Source organism: Mauremys mutica, chromosome 6 (assembly GCF_020497125.1).
Source record: "Mauremys mutica isolate MM-2020 ecotype Southern chromosome 6, ASM2049712v1, whole genome shotgun sequence".
Lineage (NCBI taxonomy): Eukaryota > Metazoa > Chordata > Testudines > Geoemydidae > Mauremys > Mauremys mutica.
The window spans coordinates 54,719,723-54,737,767 of NC_059077.1; the positions used below are offsets into that span (position 1 = coordinate 54,719,723).

The 18,045-nt window shown below is 38.8% G+C and overlaps 1 protein-coding gene across 1 annotated transcript in view; it reads left to right on the plus strand.

The window, feature by feature from the left end:
- Nucleotides 1-18,045, plus strand: part of ADGRV1 (adhesion G protein-coupled receptor V1) — a 421,267-nt gene that overhangs the window by 65,293 nt on the left and 337,929 nt on the right. Inside the window, exons 23-31 of the mRNA XM_045021061.1 lie at nucleotides 1,296-1,472; nucleotides 5,925-6,105; nucleotides 6,980-7,182; nucleotides 8,628-8,757; nucleotides 10,432-10,512; nucleotides 12,441-12,580; nucleotides 13,557-14,166; nucleotides 15,120-15,335; nucleotides 16,715-16,930. Of these exons, the coding sequence (XP_044876996.1) occupies nucleotides 1,296-1,472; nucleotides 5,925-6,105; nucleotides 6,980-7,182; nucleotides 8,628-8,757; nucleotides 10,432-10,512; nucleotides 12,441-12,580; nucleotides 13,557-14,166; nucleotides 15,120-15,335; nucleotides 16,715-16,930 (1,954 nt within the window). The remainder of the gene's footprint in view (nucleotides 1-1,295; nucleotides 1,473-5,924; nucleotides 6,106-6,979; nucleotides 7,183-8,627; nucleotides 8,758-10,431; nucleotides 10,513-12,440; nucleotides 12,581-13,556; nucleotides 14,167-15,119; nucleotides 15,336-16,714; nucleotides 16,931-18,045) is intronic.

Below are 18,045 nucleotides of genomic sequence, written 5' to 3' on the forward strand. Positions count from 1 at the left end.
ACAATGAACCAACTACATCAAACCATAGATGTATTATCCTAGATTTCTAAATATTGGTGGTCCAGATTGTGATATCATTACTTGCTTTGAAAAGTACCATATTCCCAGTAGTCCCATTGAATCAGGCCTTTGGTGCTCTTTCCCAAGCCTAGCTTCAAAGAATTTACCAAACAACTGAAATATTAAGTCTGTACAACATTCAAAGAAAGGAAGAACTTACTCTGTTGAAAATGTGGAATATTAACCAGTAATTAAATAGGAAAGCTTTGCCATGCATTAAAAATATAACTATCCTTATGAACATCCACTTTGTTCTAATATTTTACGCATTAGTGCTTTCACCATTTTAAATAAAATCTCTCGGTTTTCAGTGGTTTGTAAAGCACAAATAAATGGGAAACTAAAATCATAATGGCTTTATGTTTGGAATCTTCTATGACCTTTTTTGTTACATCATCCCCATTTGTCCTCCAAACACATCATAAAGACTTCAGTCTTCTTGGTTTGAATGAAAGCATTTTTCAATTTGGACGGCTTGTTTTTTAAGTGCCTGCCATATGCTGTGATAATAGATTCCTTCAGGTCCAAGTGCCATTGATACAGTCTCATACCACCGATCATCACCCAAGCATGAAGCAAAATTAAAAATTAATAGGAAAAGTTAATTGTCCAGTACTCATCTTACATCTATTTCAGCAGTGAAGCTATAGCTAATGATTATATGGCAGATACACAACATTGTTTTAGCGTGCTTTCTATACATATCTGTCTACTAGTGAACTAAGTCATGCTCAGTATACACTGGAAGCCGTCATACAGCATATAGAATACATTACTATTATTTGTCTTAAACCTTTTCAAAAGTATGGTTGTCTGATTAAATTATTCTCTATCATAATTCCATGAGATGTACAGACAGTACCAATAAATATTCTCTGAAATTCTTATTTTCTTCATACAAAGAATACTGTGTACAGACCGCTTGATTTTTTCACAATTTTTTCTGTACGATGATTGAAAACTGAAAGTAAGAAAAATGCTCTCTGTTTAGTTTAAGTAATGTTGAGAATGGAGAAAGCCTGATCTATTTTAAAGATTGAATTGCTAAAGAAAACTAAAATCATTGTTCAGGAATGTAAAGTAGTAATTTTTTCCTAAATTTCGAGAAAGATCTTGAATTGCAGTAACATTGGAACAATTTTCCTGAAGACCTGATAATTTTTAAAGGATCACTTCTATTGTATTGATTCACTTGAAGCTTGTACATTGTTGTCAATCTTCTTATTTGCTTACAGACTTCTGATGAAGGTTCCACTATATCGTGTGTTGTGGAACGTACACGGGGAGCCCTGGACTATGTGTATATATTTTACGTTATCTCTCAGATCGATTCCACCAGCATTAATTACTCTGTTGCTGATTTTGCAAATACTAGTGGAACTATCACATTCCTTCCTTGGCAGCGATCAGAGGTAAACCTGATCTTATTAAAGTTAATCATCTGGTTCTGTGCAAGCCTCCTGGAAAATACCTTTCCAGTGTACTTTACTGATTTTCATACTTGGAAATGTTTCCTTCAGGCAACTGTTATGGAGCTTTATTGAATCTGTTACTCCTTATAACTAAAAGCAGTGATAGATGTATGAATGTGTATGTATATTTCTGTATACATATTTATAAATATATAATATGTATATGTTTACAAAAATTAAAGTATAGGTGGACAAGAACTGAAACATTGGTTCTAAACACCGTTGAACTTGGAGGAAGTTTGGATTCAAGTCTGAACTTTGACTCAAACTTATCTCTATATAAAAAGTAATCAAAGATCAATTTATTTTAAAAAATTAGTAGCAGTCAAATCTTTGCACAGTTTCTCAGATCAAGAGTTTTGTGTCTCCTATTGCTCAGTTCTTTTCCTGTGAGTTTAATTGTGGATTGTGTTGTGGGAAATCGTACATACATTTGAAGAACAGGTAAAGGACTAAGATAGGGTATGGCCTTTGGGGATGTTTTAGAAAGTTTATATTTTTTTTTGTGTTGCTTGAATGCTGGTAAATACAATGATAAACATTGTTGGAAATTTTGCTGTCAACTTCACCCATGCAGCTCCATTGAAGTCTATGTAAGGGACTGAGCCATACCCATTGAAGCCAATGGAGAGTCTCTGTGACTTTTTTTGTCTGGCTATACCGAAAGGACAGGAGACATTTGATATGGTTTTAATCAGGCCGCAACGTTATTATTAGATGTCTGGGACTAGCTGGCAGATAGAAGTGTACAGTGCAGGTAACCCCATATTCATTCCATAATTACCCAGGGAGCTTCTGCCAGCTCCCCATCTTTTTCTATTAAGGCCCCCCCCAGCCAATCCATTCCTGGGACCTTACCATCCACCCCCCCGCTTATAGGAGGGTTAAGGTGGACTATAGGGGGAAGAGGGGTTGGCTCTGTGTCATACCAATCATAGGAATCTCCCCCTATTCCATTCCTGTAATGAACATTTCCTTTTTAAGTCCTTTTCCGAGCCATTTATCTGATCACTGTCCTATGGAGTACCTGCACTGGACATCCACCCCACACATATATAATGAGTTGTGACATATAGCCTACTGCCCTTCATGCCATGCATGAACAGAGCCCTTCCTGAACCTGCTGTGGGGAAGGCATAGAAACCCCAACTCCACATAGCCCAGTCTGGTGGTAAGGGAAAATTCCTTCCCAGCTCCCCTAAACAAGGGGAGGCTAACACCATGCCCACAGCAGCTCCTGACCAAACCTGGTATTTCACCACCTAAAGTGGAAAGAGGGTGAGTACTGCCCCAGCCTGCTCTAAGTGAAAGGGGGCTTCATGCCCAAGGCTGCCACTTTTAAACCCTTCCGCCAATCCGGTTCCCAGGGGAATGAGTCAGCATCGCCAGGGTGGTCCCTTGTCCCCTTTTGCATAGGGTGACCATATTTCACTATGCTGAATACCGGGAAACCTAGTAAATTTACGTGTATTCAAGCGAGTTCATCGGCAATCAGTCAGAACTATTCAGTACAAACATTCAAATTAACATCAAGGTGACTGAACCTCTGTTAAAAAGAAATACCTTGTAGTTGGATTCTTTTTATTTACCTTCTTATCTTTAAAGCTTCACACAAGGAGGGGTGACACACACACCCCCCAGCTCCCTCACCCCCCCAGCTCCCTCACCCCCCCACAGGGAGCGGTCACACACACACACACACACACACTACTGTACACCTCTCTTACACAGGGCAGGTGATCGACCTGACCCTCCCTGCCCGGCACTCTCCTCCCTCCATGCCTGGCTGGGTTCCCAGGGTGGACCTGCCTCTCTTGGTACCTGGCGTCATGTCTTCCCAAGGCAACATGGGGGGGGAGGGGACATGCAGGGTCACATGTTCCCCTCTCAGTATCTCTGCCAGGGTTCACACCAGCATGTGGCCAGCAGCAGCCTTTCGGCACTGTGTAGGAGGAAAGGAATGGGAGCTGCTTTCAGTTGTAGGGGAGGATGAGGTGGGGGAAGGGATGACCTGGCCCATGTCTTTGCAGAGCTCATATCTTCTCTTCTCGCACCCCCCTCCCCCGCCTTGTGGCTGGAAGCAGTTTTTCCCTTTCTGCCTGCACAATGTCGAAAGGTAGCTAACGCCTCCAGGCTGCTGCTGGCCACTGACATAATCCAGCCACCTCCTGTCCCTTGGCTACAACATGGGCAGGCAAGGGTTAATCCCTAAGGATGCCTTGTGCACCAGGACTGCAGGGCTTCAGCAGCTGAAGAGATGGCTCAGCAGGGGAGGGTGCCTAGGGAATGGAGCAGCCCCTTGCTTCCTGGGGCAGGGCTGGCGGGGGGCAGGTGAAGAGGGTACTATGTCCCTGCCCTGGGGATGCTGTGGAGCCTGCAGGTTCAGGGTGTGAAAAGGCTGGAAATCGTTTTCCCCCTAACTCCAGAGCTTAGCTGAGGGGCAGAGAGGCTTCCCCGTACTAGCGCTGTGCGGGGCTTTGGCACATTCAGGGCTCTGCTCCTCCTGGCCAGCGCCCTGGACCGGAGGCTTTTGGGCTTTCCCAGGGTGCTGGTCGAGCCAGAGACAGTGAGGGAAGGAAGGAGCCTGTTGGCCAGGCTGTTGGCGAACTGAACGCTCCGACCAGGGGCTGGTTCTCTGCACAGCGCTGGGAGCAGGACACGCCTTGCTGGTGGGGATATGGAGGAGCAGCGGGAATTGAGGGAGGTGAAGAGGCAAAGCAAGATGATGGGTGGGCAGCAGAGGCAACACATAATCAGCCGCTGCCTGGCGCCTGCCTGCACTCACCAGCCACCGCAGCGCACAGTCAGCGCCGGCCAGAAATGGGTCAGGGGGTAGGGTCCTGCTGACTGAGAGCCCACAGGCAGTAGGGGCTGCACTAATGGACCAGCAGGGGGAGCGTCTGTCCCCGCGTGCTGCATCTTCATCCCGATACCAGCCTTACAAACCCACCCCCATTATTGGCCACTGGATCGTACACTCACCCTGGTGGGAGGGCTGCTGGCGAGCAGGGATCCAGCCATCAGCAGGATCCACCAGTACTGAAAGGCGGGGAAAGACAGAAAACATGGGACAATTTGCCCGTTTTTAAGAAAAAATTGGGACACCTGCAGGAGGTCATAAATATGGGACTGTCCTTTTAAAAACAGGACATCTGGTCACCCTACGTTTGCAGCAGTTTTCCTCTCCCCATCCCTCCCCAGCCATAAAGCACTGTTCCCGTCATACGGCCAGCCAGACAAATTCTCCCCTGCTTAAAAGTGCAGTGCAGTTATTATTGGAGTTTTGCTTCGGGTCCTAACCAAACAGTTTACGTAACCAAGCATAGACGTTGGCCCAAAGCCTGTAATATCTGAAAACATTATGGCACTCCTCAGATCCTTGTCCATTCCATTTCATTCATTGTTTATTGTTTATCATACACTGTAGTATATAGAGATCCTGTTCCATTAATCACCATGTCTAATGATTATCAGAGCTCCTTTGAAATGTTGGGATCTATCAAGCACTTAAGTTCATTGTGCACAAACTAAATTACAGTTATTTTTAAATGTCAGAATAAAGAGCTATTTGCTTCATTTATGTTTAATCTGTTATAAAAAGGAAATATAAGAAAATTGTAAAACATTTGAATGTTACATTTTTTTTGCTCCCAATGTGTCACTTTTACAATAATTAGTTTTAAAAATGTAATTACAAAACCTCATGTTATATAACTTCCCCCTTCTCTGGTGGCATAGGTTTTGCCCCTTATAAAGTATATTTTTATAAACGGAGTAGTCAGGTTTCTAGTAAAGGATTCAGAAATATACTCTGCTATAGCATCTTAAAAGTACTAAATTTGGCATTTTTCCCCTACTAATATTATGCTCATAAACATATAATATCAGCTGATCTAAGTATTTTGTGCAAGAGAATTAAAATTCAGGACACCAACAAACTATATTCTTCTGCTGGGACCACATAATACTAAGACCATATAAGTATATGTAGATAGAAAACAGCCTCTGGTGATATTTTTAAACAATTAAATCCTATACAGCCATTCTGATTGACTATTGTTGCTCTGCGTGTAAAATATTTTAAAAAAATGGGATTTAGGTCTACTAAGTCAGTTGGGCACTTCAAAAAATTGTACCCCATATTATTTCTGAGATGCTAGTGTCTTTATGTTTGCAGTTAATAGTTTTACTATAAAATATTAGGTTGATTTACCTAAACATCAAAAATATTGCATACATCTTTTAAAAAACTGTATAGCAGATAAAACTAGATAAATGTAAGCATTCGGTGCAGTTTGAATAACAGTTACTGAAAATCTCGTGCTACACTTTTGCACTTTTTATATTGTTATTATATTTGTTTAATTTCTGTGTGGATTCTTCCTTCTATAGGTCTTAAACTTGCATGTTCTTGATGATGACATTCCTGAGCTTAATGAATATTTCCGTGTAACATTAGTGTCTGCAGTTTCTGGAGATGGAAAATTAGGTTCAACTCCAACCAGTGGAGCAAGCATAGATCCAGAGCAGGAAACTACAGATATCAGCATCAAAGCCAGTGACCATCCATATGGTAACAGTGATGGAAATCGCATTGTTTCAAATAGTTTTGTTGGCTGGTATAGTTTTTTTTCTGAGTAAAACTACATCAGCCCTCTCTCTAGTATAGGGGATGTTTTGGGAAAGAAGGGGATGGCGCCAGCGCACACTGTACTCCAGTGATCCTCACTGTCTTAAGGGCCCCTATAGAGACATTAGAAGCTGATCCAAATTAGAGTAGCACTTGAACTATTTTGACTAGCATCGAGGCCAGTTCAGCTCCCTGCCAGCCTGGAGTTGGACAGAAAGAAGATGGATAAGTCACTTTTGCCTCACCCCCTCTGAACTTCTGCACAGCTGAGAATTTAGCCTTATGCTTTTACATATAAAATTGTAAAGTTGTATTCAGCAGACGAAGTTAGCAGTGCCCAAAAGAATAGTGACTATTAAGCAAGTGGATTGATGACAAAAGCCTTGCTCAGAAATGTCCACATTATTTTGCTAGTACATAAATAAAACAGTGTAGCAGATTTTTTGTTGAGGAGAATGCCTGAGCAAGCAAGCTGTTTCTGGAGGGGGAAAAAAAAAGTCAGTCAAATCAAATCATTGAACTTGTAATATGCAGTGCTCCTCCTGGGAGGAGCCGAGTACATTCTGTTCCCATTGAGGCGCAGGTACTTTGTCAAGATTCACTTACGTATATTGCTTATCCATGTCAATGGGAGATGAGGTACACAGCACGTCTTGGGAGATGCTTAAAACGGGATGATTGGTGCCCATGTTTGTATTCAGATGTTTAATTTCAGACCCTGCATAATAATGTTAAACATTGTGAAACACATTACATTATAGAAGGATTTTTCCTAGTACTGGTAAAAATGTAAATTGTTGTTTCTTGCATCTCTCAGGCTTGCTGCAGTTCTCTATGGGGTTGCCTCCGGGGCCCAGTGATAAAATGATTCTCCCAGCAACTACGGTGCCCCATATTACTGTTAAGGAGGAAATTGGACATATTAGGTTACTGGTAGTTCGTGCACAGGGCCTTCTTGGAACAGTTATGGTGGAATACAAAACAGTGTCACTGACAGCATTCAGTCCTGAAGACTATCAGGTATGTGGAACAGACTGAAATACATGACTGATGTTTATTTGCGAGTTCAGTTAGACTTGTGTGTCTTGGGTATTAGAGCTTTCTTTCCATCTGTGTTTTTTTTTAATGTTCAGAGAGTCTTACTAAATAAACCGCTTTACAATTCTCCCATTGATCATACCATGAGCAAGGTGAATGTTGAAGTTATAACATGTTTTGTACAAAAACAGCAACAAATATCCCGGTGTCGTCATGTTCATGTGGTCATTAGTTTGTTTCTGTATATGGAGCTTAGATTTTGCTAGAATTTTTGCCAAACTTCCCTAATTTTATGACTTCCATTGTCTTGGGTCAGTGGGGTGTGTATTTCTCCATAGTGGATGTTGGTCACTGTTGTATAGAGGCTAATTACCTCCAGGATGCTCCCAACTCCTGCTGCCCCAGGAGTGACAATTTGAGGTTAACACACATTTGAGTTACCCTAATGGAGCAGATTAAGGTAATATTTGATAATCATTGAGTGTCCCACTAAGGTGTGAATAATTGGAGATGCAAGCCCTACGAGGGTGTGCATGCCTGTACATACTTAGTGGAGGAATACAAACCCACTGATGCTCACATACAGGTTTGCTCTGCGATTATATTAGAGCTGTCTTTCTATAGCCTGGTAGTTAGAGTATTTGCCTAGAAGGTGGGAAATGCAAGTTCAAGTGCCTGATCCAACGATTGTTTATTTATAAAATGGAGAGAGACCCATACAATAATATCCGAGTGCCCAGTGGCTACGGCACTCTCATGAAATGTGGGAAACCTAAGTTCAAATCCATTCCCCACAACAGGGGCAGGGTGGAATTGAACCCAGATTTTCCACCTCTCATCTGTGTGCCCTAACCAGTCAATTAAAAGTTATATGGAAGGCAGTACTGTTACCTCTTTCTCTTCCTTGAGCTGTTTTGTGAATCTAGTCTTCCTTTGCTTTTGTTAAAATTCTCAAAATTTAAATGAAAAATTGAATCATGTTGAAACAAAACTTTTCATTTTGACACTTCTGAAACATTTCAATTTTTGGTTCGGTTGGAAAATGTGTTGTACTTGACACAAATTTGCAGATAGTTCAGGTCAGCTGAAACTGCATTTTGCCCAACTTTCATTTACACAGGTAAGTGTGCCCTTGTGAAAACCCAATTTATGTGAATAGGTCTGGACTGACTTGACTAAGTTGAACACACACAGAAGTGCACTTAGGTGCTCACAACTATGAATTTGAGCCTAGCTCTTTCTTGTAATGAAGGTGCAAGAGAATTTTGTGCAACTTTAAGATGCAGACAGAAAGGAAAAAAAATAATTGGTTGTATAAATAGCAAATTTTTCCAGTAGCAGAATGGAAGTCTTTTTTGCCACAGTGAGTTCATACTGATAGAATGAATAGACTTGAACAAAAGCATAAAGAACCTTTTATTTTTCAGAGTATTGCAGGCACCTTGGAATTTCAGCCTGGAGAAAGATACAAGTATATTACTGTTAACATCACAGATAATCCTGTCCCCGAACTGGAAAAAGCTTTTCAGGTTGAGCTACTGAACCCAGAGGGAGGAGGTAAGACTCACACATCAACTTGTTGCCTACATACGCACAACCTATTTTAGGCACTGAGGGCTTAGAATACTTAAATCCTTCTCAGAAGGTTTATCTTCCATGGTTGGAAATGTTTTCAAAAAGAGAGACTTAGGTTTAATTTTTTTTTTAGAAAATCTTCAGTTAATTCATTAATAATTGTGGAAAACAGCCATGCCTCAGAGAAACTTGGACTGGTTGAATGCTGTTAAGCAACTGGATTATTGCCAAGAATCAGGTCACCTAAATAAGTGCTTTTTATTTTCTTTTAGTATAGCTTTTTTTGCTTGATAATGAGAATTAGAATGATAAAAAAGTATTAACAGGTACCTGAAAAATCATCTATCTCAATTCAACAGGTTAAAAATATATTCAAAATAATAATTAACATTAATCAAACAGAGCCAGATTAATCCCTTCTGACACTTAATTGAAGTTAAAGAAATTACACAAGAGATGAATTTGGCCCATAGTTTATTCAAATTGGTTATAGTAGTAAAAGGCTACATGGTTGGCTTAAGGGGCTATGCTTCTGTAGCCCCTTGATGGAACGTTGTTTGATAAGCTGAAGGATCTGTGAGAAGCTCAGGGAAACTTATACTAGAAGGTGCTTGCCCCAATCAGCTCCAAGTTCCTGTACTTCCTCCACCTGACACATGCAGACCACCCACAGACCTCCATTTCTTACACATCTTTGCTTTCTGGAGATGGTGCTTGTGACACTGGTATGGAAAATACTGACTTCTCACAAAAAAATAAAAAACTTCGGTCAAAACCCAAAAATGTTTGTTCGAAATGCTGCTGCAGTGCTTTATGGGAGTTGTAGTTCGGATACCTTTATGCTCTCATTTTGTTCTGTGAAGAAAGCTCTCTGTATGAACCTTCATCTCCCATGATGCACCATGAAAAAAATTTGTGTAGTTGATAACCAAACTATTTTTTTATCGAAAAACAATTTTGACAGAAGATTTTCAGCTAACCTTAGTTTAAAGCTGTAATAGACTGATACCTTCTAGTACACACCTCCTTGTTCCCCCTCCAATATCTCTGAATGCATACACCCAAAGTTACTATCATCCAGTAAACTGTATGAATTCTGAAGAATGTCCTGGACATTTCCTTAACTTTCTGAGGAAAATCTCTCACTTTTGTCCCTTTGTTAACAGCACAACAAATATAAACATACTCTCTGAGGAAACAGTAGCAGCTAGTCAGTCATGTCCTCATTAATTCTGTTCATTTTAAATTCTACTTCTCAGCTGCCAGTTACAAACCTACCCACAGTTTGTGATCTCTTTTTTGTTTTCAGCTTGAAGTCCTGTCTTACAAACTTCCTTCATGCTATACCACCTAAAATACTGGGCACCATTGCACGGTAGCTCTTCTTATCAATCATCAAACCCCTAATGGCTAATTGTAAAAATTGATTTCCTCATAATTACCTTCAGTGTGATAATTTTAAATAAATAAAATGAATGTGCTGTGTATGCTGTTTCTGGCTTTGATCAGAGAATACGTATGCTTTCAAAGTCAAATTGGATGCTTTGCAGGAATATTCCCCTATTTTTTGTCTAAAAAGGTTTAAAGTGCTTTCTGTCTTCTCTGCATTATAAATGTATATATGTGTATTGTGTGTCTTTGTGTGTCCTCTTGAAGTTGCTGAACTCTTTAGAAATGATGGCAGTGGTAGTGGTGACGGGGACTTGGAGTTCTTCCTTCCTGCTGTCCATCAACATGGTAAGCATCATGGTCTATCCTTTGTTTCTTAATTGATTACTGAAATTTCTCACCCTAGTCCTCACTCATTTGGATTAGTTATAACTGAATTATCTCTCTCTCTCTATGCATTTCAACATAAGCTGAATTTCAATGACAATCAGCATAATTATTTATTCTGTAGGAAGTAGGAGCTTCTGTATAGTTAAGGTTGTATCCAAATTCCTTGTAAACTGTTTTGTTTTGTTCCTTTATAAATTTGACTTGGAAAATTGGTTTTGCTGAATATTGCTGCATTTGCTCTACAAGGAAAACATGTAGAAAATCCGTTAAGTTGTAGGCAATTAAAAAATTACCCTGCTTTGATATTTTGACTCATGCCTGACATAATTTGTGTTCAAACTTTCCAAAATAGAATTAATTTGAACCACAAAATGAAGCCAAACCTGAAAAATGATGTCTGTCTGTTTGAAGATTGAAAAAGTTTTGACTGCTTTTCCCCACTCTTTTTCATGTGTATGCTTGTCTGCGTTGCCTGGTTCAGGCCAAAAGCAGAAGTGTAGAAATACAGTAAACATGTAGGGTCTATTCTTGGAGAATTTCCAGCCTGCCTAGAAGCAAAAATAGCCTGTTTGTGTGAGACTTCCAACCTTGTTTTGCAGATCCAAAAAGTTTAGAGATGCATCCAAACTATACTAAACTTATCCAAGCCAAAAAGTGCAAACCACTTTATTCATCTCTAGTTTTGAATTTCCTCAAATACAGATATATTCAAATAAGTGTGTGTGTGTGTGTGTGTGTGTGTATACACACGTACTTAATTGGGCTCCCTTCCTTGCTTCTGAAACGATTTCTCCAATGACCTAACTACTGGCTTTGTACAGTATCACAGTTCTCTTTCTTCCCCCATTCTGTCCCAAATCACTGTGTGATAACACCTTCCCTTTCGCTCTTTACTACTTGCACTGTGTGTTTTCATCAACTGTGCTTCAGAACTCTGGCCTCTCAGTTACACTACATTTCTTGGTACTTTTCTGTCACTTTCTCCCTCAGGCTAAGTGTGTCCTTTCTCGTTGACTGAAGCATTCCAGCAGAATGGATGGCCAGCCCTGCAGTATTGAAACTAGAGATCATAATTCCATATTGATTTTTTAACATCACTTTTAAAACATTCCTATTCAAGCCGATAAAGGAATGATTTTTTAAAATATGCAACCATCATTATATATACAATTGCATGTTTAACTTGCACATGCAACTGTCATAGTTGGGTATGCACATTAGGTCATTAGTGTACACATATAGTCAGTTAGATGTAAAAATGGCTATTTGCACGTTTAGATATGAGTTCTGTGCAGAATGGTCATAACTGTGCGTGCAAGGTTGCTGTGTGATGTTATACATACAGTTTTGTAACTGGGTCCTAATAGTCTCCAGTAATTTTAGAACTAGAATATTTTTTTTGTAAAATTTGTCATCCAAGAAATAGCAAGAATATTTTTATGAGTATGCACACACAAACATCATAAAAGATTTTCAAAGATGACTAGGTGATTTAGACACAATTCCTTTAATTTTACTGAGAGTTTTTGTCTAAATCTCCTAATTGACTGAAAAATCTCATTCTTTGCCTCTATAATGTAATTGAAAAAATAAGACCTCAACTAAAACAAATGCATTATCACATCCAGAGTTAATTGCATTGAATTTTGTAGTGCATTTCCAGTCATCTCAATTTGTTAATGGAAGGAGTAGAGTTATAAAACTGAGCAAACTCTTCTGTGTGCATAAACTGCTTAGATACAGATTTACCTCCAATTAGTAAGCCTTCATGCAGAAAATATTTCTGTTCGTTGTTCCCATAGTAAACTTCTTCTTTTAGCTTTTGCTTTGGTGTAACTGAAGATACTGAAAAACTAATTCAGCTTTCTTGGAATTTGTACTTACAGCCAGCCTGGGAATAGCATCCCACATCATAGTGACCATTGATGCCTCTGATGATGCTCATGGTGTGTTTGAGTTCAGCGCTGAGTCGCTCTCGGTCAATGGGACAGAACCTGAAGATGGAGACAGTGTAATTGTGCTTCAGGTCACTACACTTTGCTTTTCATCTGTTGCTACACAATCCTCTTCTATTATTTCTTTCATTAGAGTTTCTGTGATCCTTTATCACAGGGTTGTAGTTTTATGATTGTAACTTGAACAAACTGTACATCCTTTTCACAATGCTTAGTTAATAATTACTGTCTCCAATTTAGAAGGTCAAATTTATAATCCAACAAGTGGAATGTAATATAATAATCCAAGTGTAATGTAATAATATGATATCAGTTAACAGATATTTTAAAAATAATATTTCATCATCCACTCAAATATTAGGTAGACTCGAACCTCAAAGTTACAAATACCTCGGGAATGGAGGTTATTCGTAACTCCGAAATGTTCATGACTCTGAACAAAACATTATGGTTGTTATTTCAAAAGTTTACAACTGACCATTGACATTACACAGCTTTGAAAGTTTACTATGCAGAAGAAAAATGCTACTTTTAACCATCTTAATTTAAATGAAACAAGCACAGAAACAGTTTACTTGCCTTGTCAATTTTTTGTTAACTTTCCCTTTATTTTTTAATTAGTTTATGTTTAACACAATACTGTACTGTATTGTGTGTGTGTGTGTGTGTGTGTGTATGCGTATGCATGTTGATTGCATACTTCCAGTTCCAAATGAGGTATGTGGTTGACCGGTCAGTTCGTAACTTTGGTGTCTATATCTCTGAGGTTCTACTATATTAATCTCTTATTAAAGAAACAGAATTGTTGATGGTATAAATTATTTTCTTATATAAATATTAAAAGAGAGAGTGACAAATGCAGAAGATGGGAATGCAGCCTAGCTGAGGCAGTAATTGATACAGATTTGCAATAGGTGTTCATATTTAACCCATCATGTCACAGTTTTGCAACTCTTTCAATAGACTGAGATTGGGATTTTGAGAAATATCCTTTTCCCTCCCCTTTATAGTACAAAAATATTTAAATTTTCATATTTTGCACTTTAGGTTGTCAGAAATCAGGGGGCCTTGTCCCATGTCACTTTGCATTGGATCATAGTCTGTGATCCTACTGAAGATCTGATCTCTACCTATGGCAATATAACTTTTGATGTAGGGCAAAGAAGAGCAAATATAACAGTGCAAGTTTCACCTGATGAGTATCCTGAACTGGATAAAATGTTTTCTATTTTGATCATCAATGTTTCCAGTGGTCGTCTTGGAATTCGTACTAATGCTACATTAACTGTTCTAGCTAATGATGATCCATATGGAATTTTCATCTTTTCTGAGAAAAACAGACCAATCAAAGTTGAGGAAGAAACCAAAAACATCACCCTAACAATAGTACGATTATATGGTCTCCTGGGTACAGTCATAGTAACATACAGAACCATGGATGATGATGAAAAGTCACCCTATCTGAAATCAAATGTTGCCAGAGCAACACAGGAAAGAGACTATATACCCATTTCTGGATTTGTGATCTTCAGAGCCAATACAAGTGAGGCTAGCGTAACTCTTCCTATTTTAGATGATAAGGATCCAGAGAGATCAGAATCTGTGTTTGTGGAGCTACTCAATATTGCTTTGGTGGAAAGAGTGCAGGATAGATCAAGTAAGTGCTTTACACATTAATTGCGTGCATTTTAGATACTTGATAATTTCAGTAAAATTTTACTGATCAAATTATAGTTTGCTTTCCTACCTCAAAATGTATCCAGATGTGTTACATTTGGTGTTCTGGCCATGTATTACCTTAAAATATTCCTTTGTCAGGATGTTACTGAAAACAAAATGATTGTATTATTTTAACTGAGGCCTCTCTGGCTATGTAAATTACAAGGTTGACTGTTAGCATGAGGTTCTGTTGATCAATCTCATTATTCTTGAGAAGCATAGCATAGTGAAATGACCAGTTTGATATTATATTGCATGCTGACCTTATACTTTGCTATATCATGAAGTTTTATGTGTTTCTTTTAAATACACAAAATGCATGCTGATCAGCCATTCAGTGATGTTTGGGAGACTATAGACTGATTTGCACTTCAGAGCAGCCAAGCTTGTCTAATTAATTATCCTACCCGTTCTTGATAAGCAGGAAAGCTTTAAATATATCTCTGTGGGGAGAATGAACAGTTATGTATATTTCATCATAAGAACCACAGAAATAATACTCTGATAGAGACTGTAGTATGATTGCTACAGACCCGACAGAGAGATGAATGAATAACTAATGATTTGGCACTGTCCCACCTTTTTGAGAAATAGGCTGCTCATGTATATACCACTTCAGAGGCTGACAGAAAACTCCTGCAGTACGATATCAAGCTGTGCGCTTCAGGATTTGTTGTTATATTTTAATTTCAATAAACTGTCTAAAAACTTTGAGTGAGGTTGTGACGTGTACTCTCTGTGCAACGATGACTACTTTCAGTAAACTAGTTTTGTTGATGACTGGTGGCAACTGATAAGATACCATGAAACCCACCTAAGTCTCTGAGGTCTCCTGTAGGTATACGATAAAGATCCCAGACTCTCTCTCACCAAGTTCCGGTTGTATTTCAGTTGTGAATTCTCCTCGCCTTGGACCTAAGGGTGATACGGTAGCTCATATAATTATCAATGCCAATGATGATGCTTTTGGAACACTTCAGCTGTCTGCTCCAGGTGTGCGAGTTGCTGAAAACTACATTGGACCGATCATCAATGTGACCAGAACTGGGGGAATATTTGCAGATGTTTCTGTAAAGTTTAAAGCTGTGCCAATAACGGCAAGAGCTGGTAAGAAAAGAGAATTGTAAAAATACACATACTGTGTCAAGGTTGCAGTCCAATACATAGCATATACTCTCTAGCAAGGAAAATCAACAGGAGTAATGAGAAGTTCCTTTGAGTAGTAAATGAGTAATAAAGAACAACGGTCCTGTGCTGTATGCCAGCAGAAAAAAATATCATTTTACTTAATAGCAATTATTAAAGAAACTATTAAGGGATATATAGTTTATATGTCTGTGAGTAATACACATCTGCTTTTTAAAAGGGGCATTGTCATTTTAGAGTCAAACCAATTTAAATAAATGAGTTAAAAGCAGTTTCAGGATTAAGTTCAGCTTCCCATTTTGGGCTTTTATAGATCCACATTTTACTATTTTAAAAACTGGTATGTCTCTCCTGATGTTGTCTGAAAAATCCAAAGAGACAGTGGAAACTGTTTAACTTGGACCTTGATCCTGCAAATGTTTAAGCACATGAATAATCACATTAAACTAAGAAAACAAGACAAACAAAGTGAAACATTAGAGAAATATGTTCTCTTTATTCTCTTTCATCTGTAGTAAACTCTGAAGTTACTTGTAACAGTAATAGGGAAAATAATTCCATGCAGATGTCTGATTTTTAAGTTGATTGTCATCTTTTATATAAACATTATAGTTAAATTATTGCTAAGGATTTGTCTTCACTGCAATATTAGCTGAAAGCTATAACTCGAGTGTTGCTCATAACCTGGGGTCCACACACACAAGTCTCTAGCTCAAGTTAAGTGGCGGTTTAAGGTTGAGCTAGCTGATCCGGAGGTGAGGGGTGTGTGGGGGGACAGAGTGCTGCTGAAGCATAAGCTAATAATTCAGTGGGTAATGGGGATGCAGCAGCTCCCATTACAGCAACTCACCAGCTGCTAATCTAATCACTCAGTTAAACCAATCGGTCTGTATAGCTTGAATGGTGTTTTTACAGTGTGGTCACTCTTACTAGAGTGAGCAAATGGTTGCAATCTGTGAGCTAACTCCGCTTGGAAAAAGGTGCTTCTGGTCAAGAGCAGTTGACAATACACAAACAACCCAAAACTGGAAACCACTTTGATAGAATGGACATATCCCATTCAACAATGGGATTGGACAACACCAGCCACTGTCTCCAAATGCTCCCCCGATTTACCAGTATAATTGCCATCTTGTCCAAGCTGAGCCTCAACCATTTCTCTGCTGTCCAAGCCACAGACTCCACCAGGCACTAGAAAAGCAAAGTTACTGCATTTGTTGGGTTTGCAGAAAAAAGGGAGTTTTATTGGGTGCTGCGTGCAATTAAGATAGGAATAACAGCATTTATGAATTGTGTTTAAAAGGTTTCCTGAGGTAACAACATAGTTTTTCTATGCACAGGTGAAGACTACAGTGTAGCCTCATCAGATGTTGTCTTACTAGAAGGGGAAACCAGTAAAGCTGTGCCAATTTATATCATTAATGATATCAACCCTGAGGTTGAAGAAACCTTTCATGTGCAGCTGCTGAATCAAACAACAGGAGGAGCCTTGCTTGGAGCATTGACTCAATCAGTCATTACTATTGAGGCCTCTGATGATCCATTTGGATCTTTTGGTAAATTGGACTCATTTGAATGTCTTTACTCTCTCTTCTTTAACAAATCTGTTTAGACATGTTGTGGATGAACTATATCTTCCAGGATGTGCCATGGTCTCCCTCTTAGCTGAGCCTTCGCTGTGTATTATGGGAAATACATGCTGGCCAGGGAGCCTGGCCCTGAGAAGAGAATGGGTGCAGGAGGGACCCTAATTACAGCTCCCAGGAGGCCCCATGAGGCTCAGTGGAACACTGTTTAATGTTGAACTAAGACAAAATGAAACGTTTCATTTAAATTAAAATGAGAATGTTTCGATATAATCTAGTGGAATTTTTTTGAAATTCCATGGGAAAACGTTGATATTTCTACTTTGTATCCTGTTCGGGACAAAAACAAATGTCCAGAATTTCCAGCAGTTTAGAAATCCTTTTTTTTTTATCAAGACACCTCACTGCAAACCTGGGGTGGATTTAAACCAGTGACCTAGAAATGAAAACTCTGTGTGCCGTCACTAACCCCGTAAACCATCCAGTCTCCTGCATTACTAAATAGTAAACCAATATCATGTTTAAAGAACTGGGAGTTGAAAAAAAATCACATATTTAGAGGAAATTACATATTACTATTTTCCATGGAATTTTTTTCCCACCAACACATGCTATCTTTACAGTAGAACTGATTGAGAGAAACGGGGAAATTGCGTGGGAAAAAATTCAGAGTAATTTTCATTCTGCAGGTTTTGAAAAAGAACAAAGTTTTTGGTCATTTGAATTTTTTATGAAAATTCCTTTTTAAACGTTTTTGTACAAAAATGTTCATTTTTTGGCATTTTGACTTTTCCTTGTGTTCTGACTTTTCCTCTTTCCCTCTTTGTTTTTTATTTCCATTTTGTCACTGCAAAAGAGGAAAAGACAGAAAAATGGTGATCTTAAAATAATGAAAAATGGCTATTTTTTCCTGTTTTGTTCCTTTTTAAAAAAAAGATATAGTAAAACCCCAAATTTTTGTGAAAAATCTCTGATTTGGGGGGAAAAACATTTTTGAGAAAATATTTTTAGTGTGAAATATTTAGGTTAACTCTATCTGATTGCTGTTTCTCTTGCTGGGAAAGATGATCAGAAGTGGCTCTTAA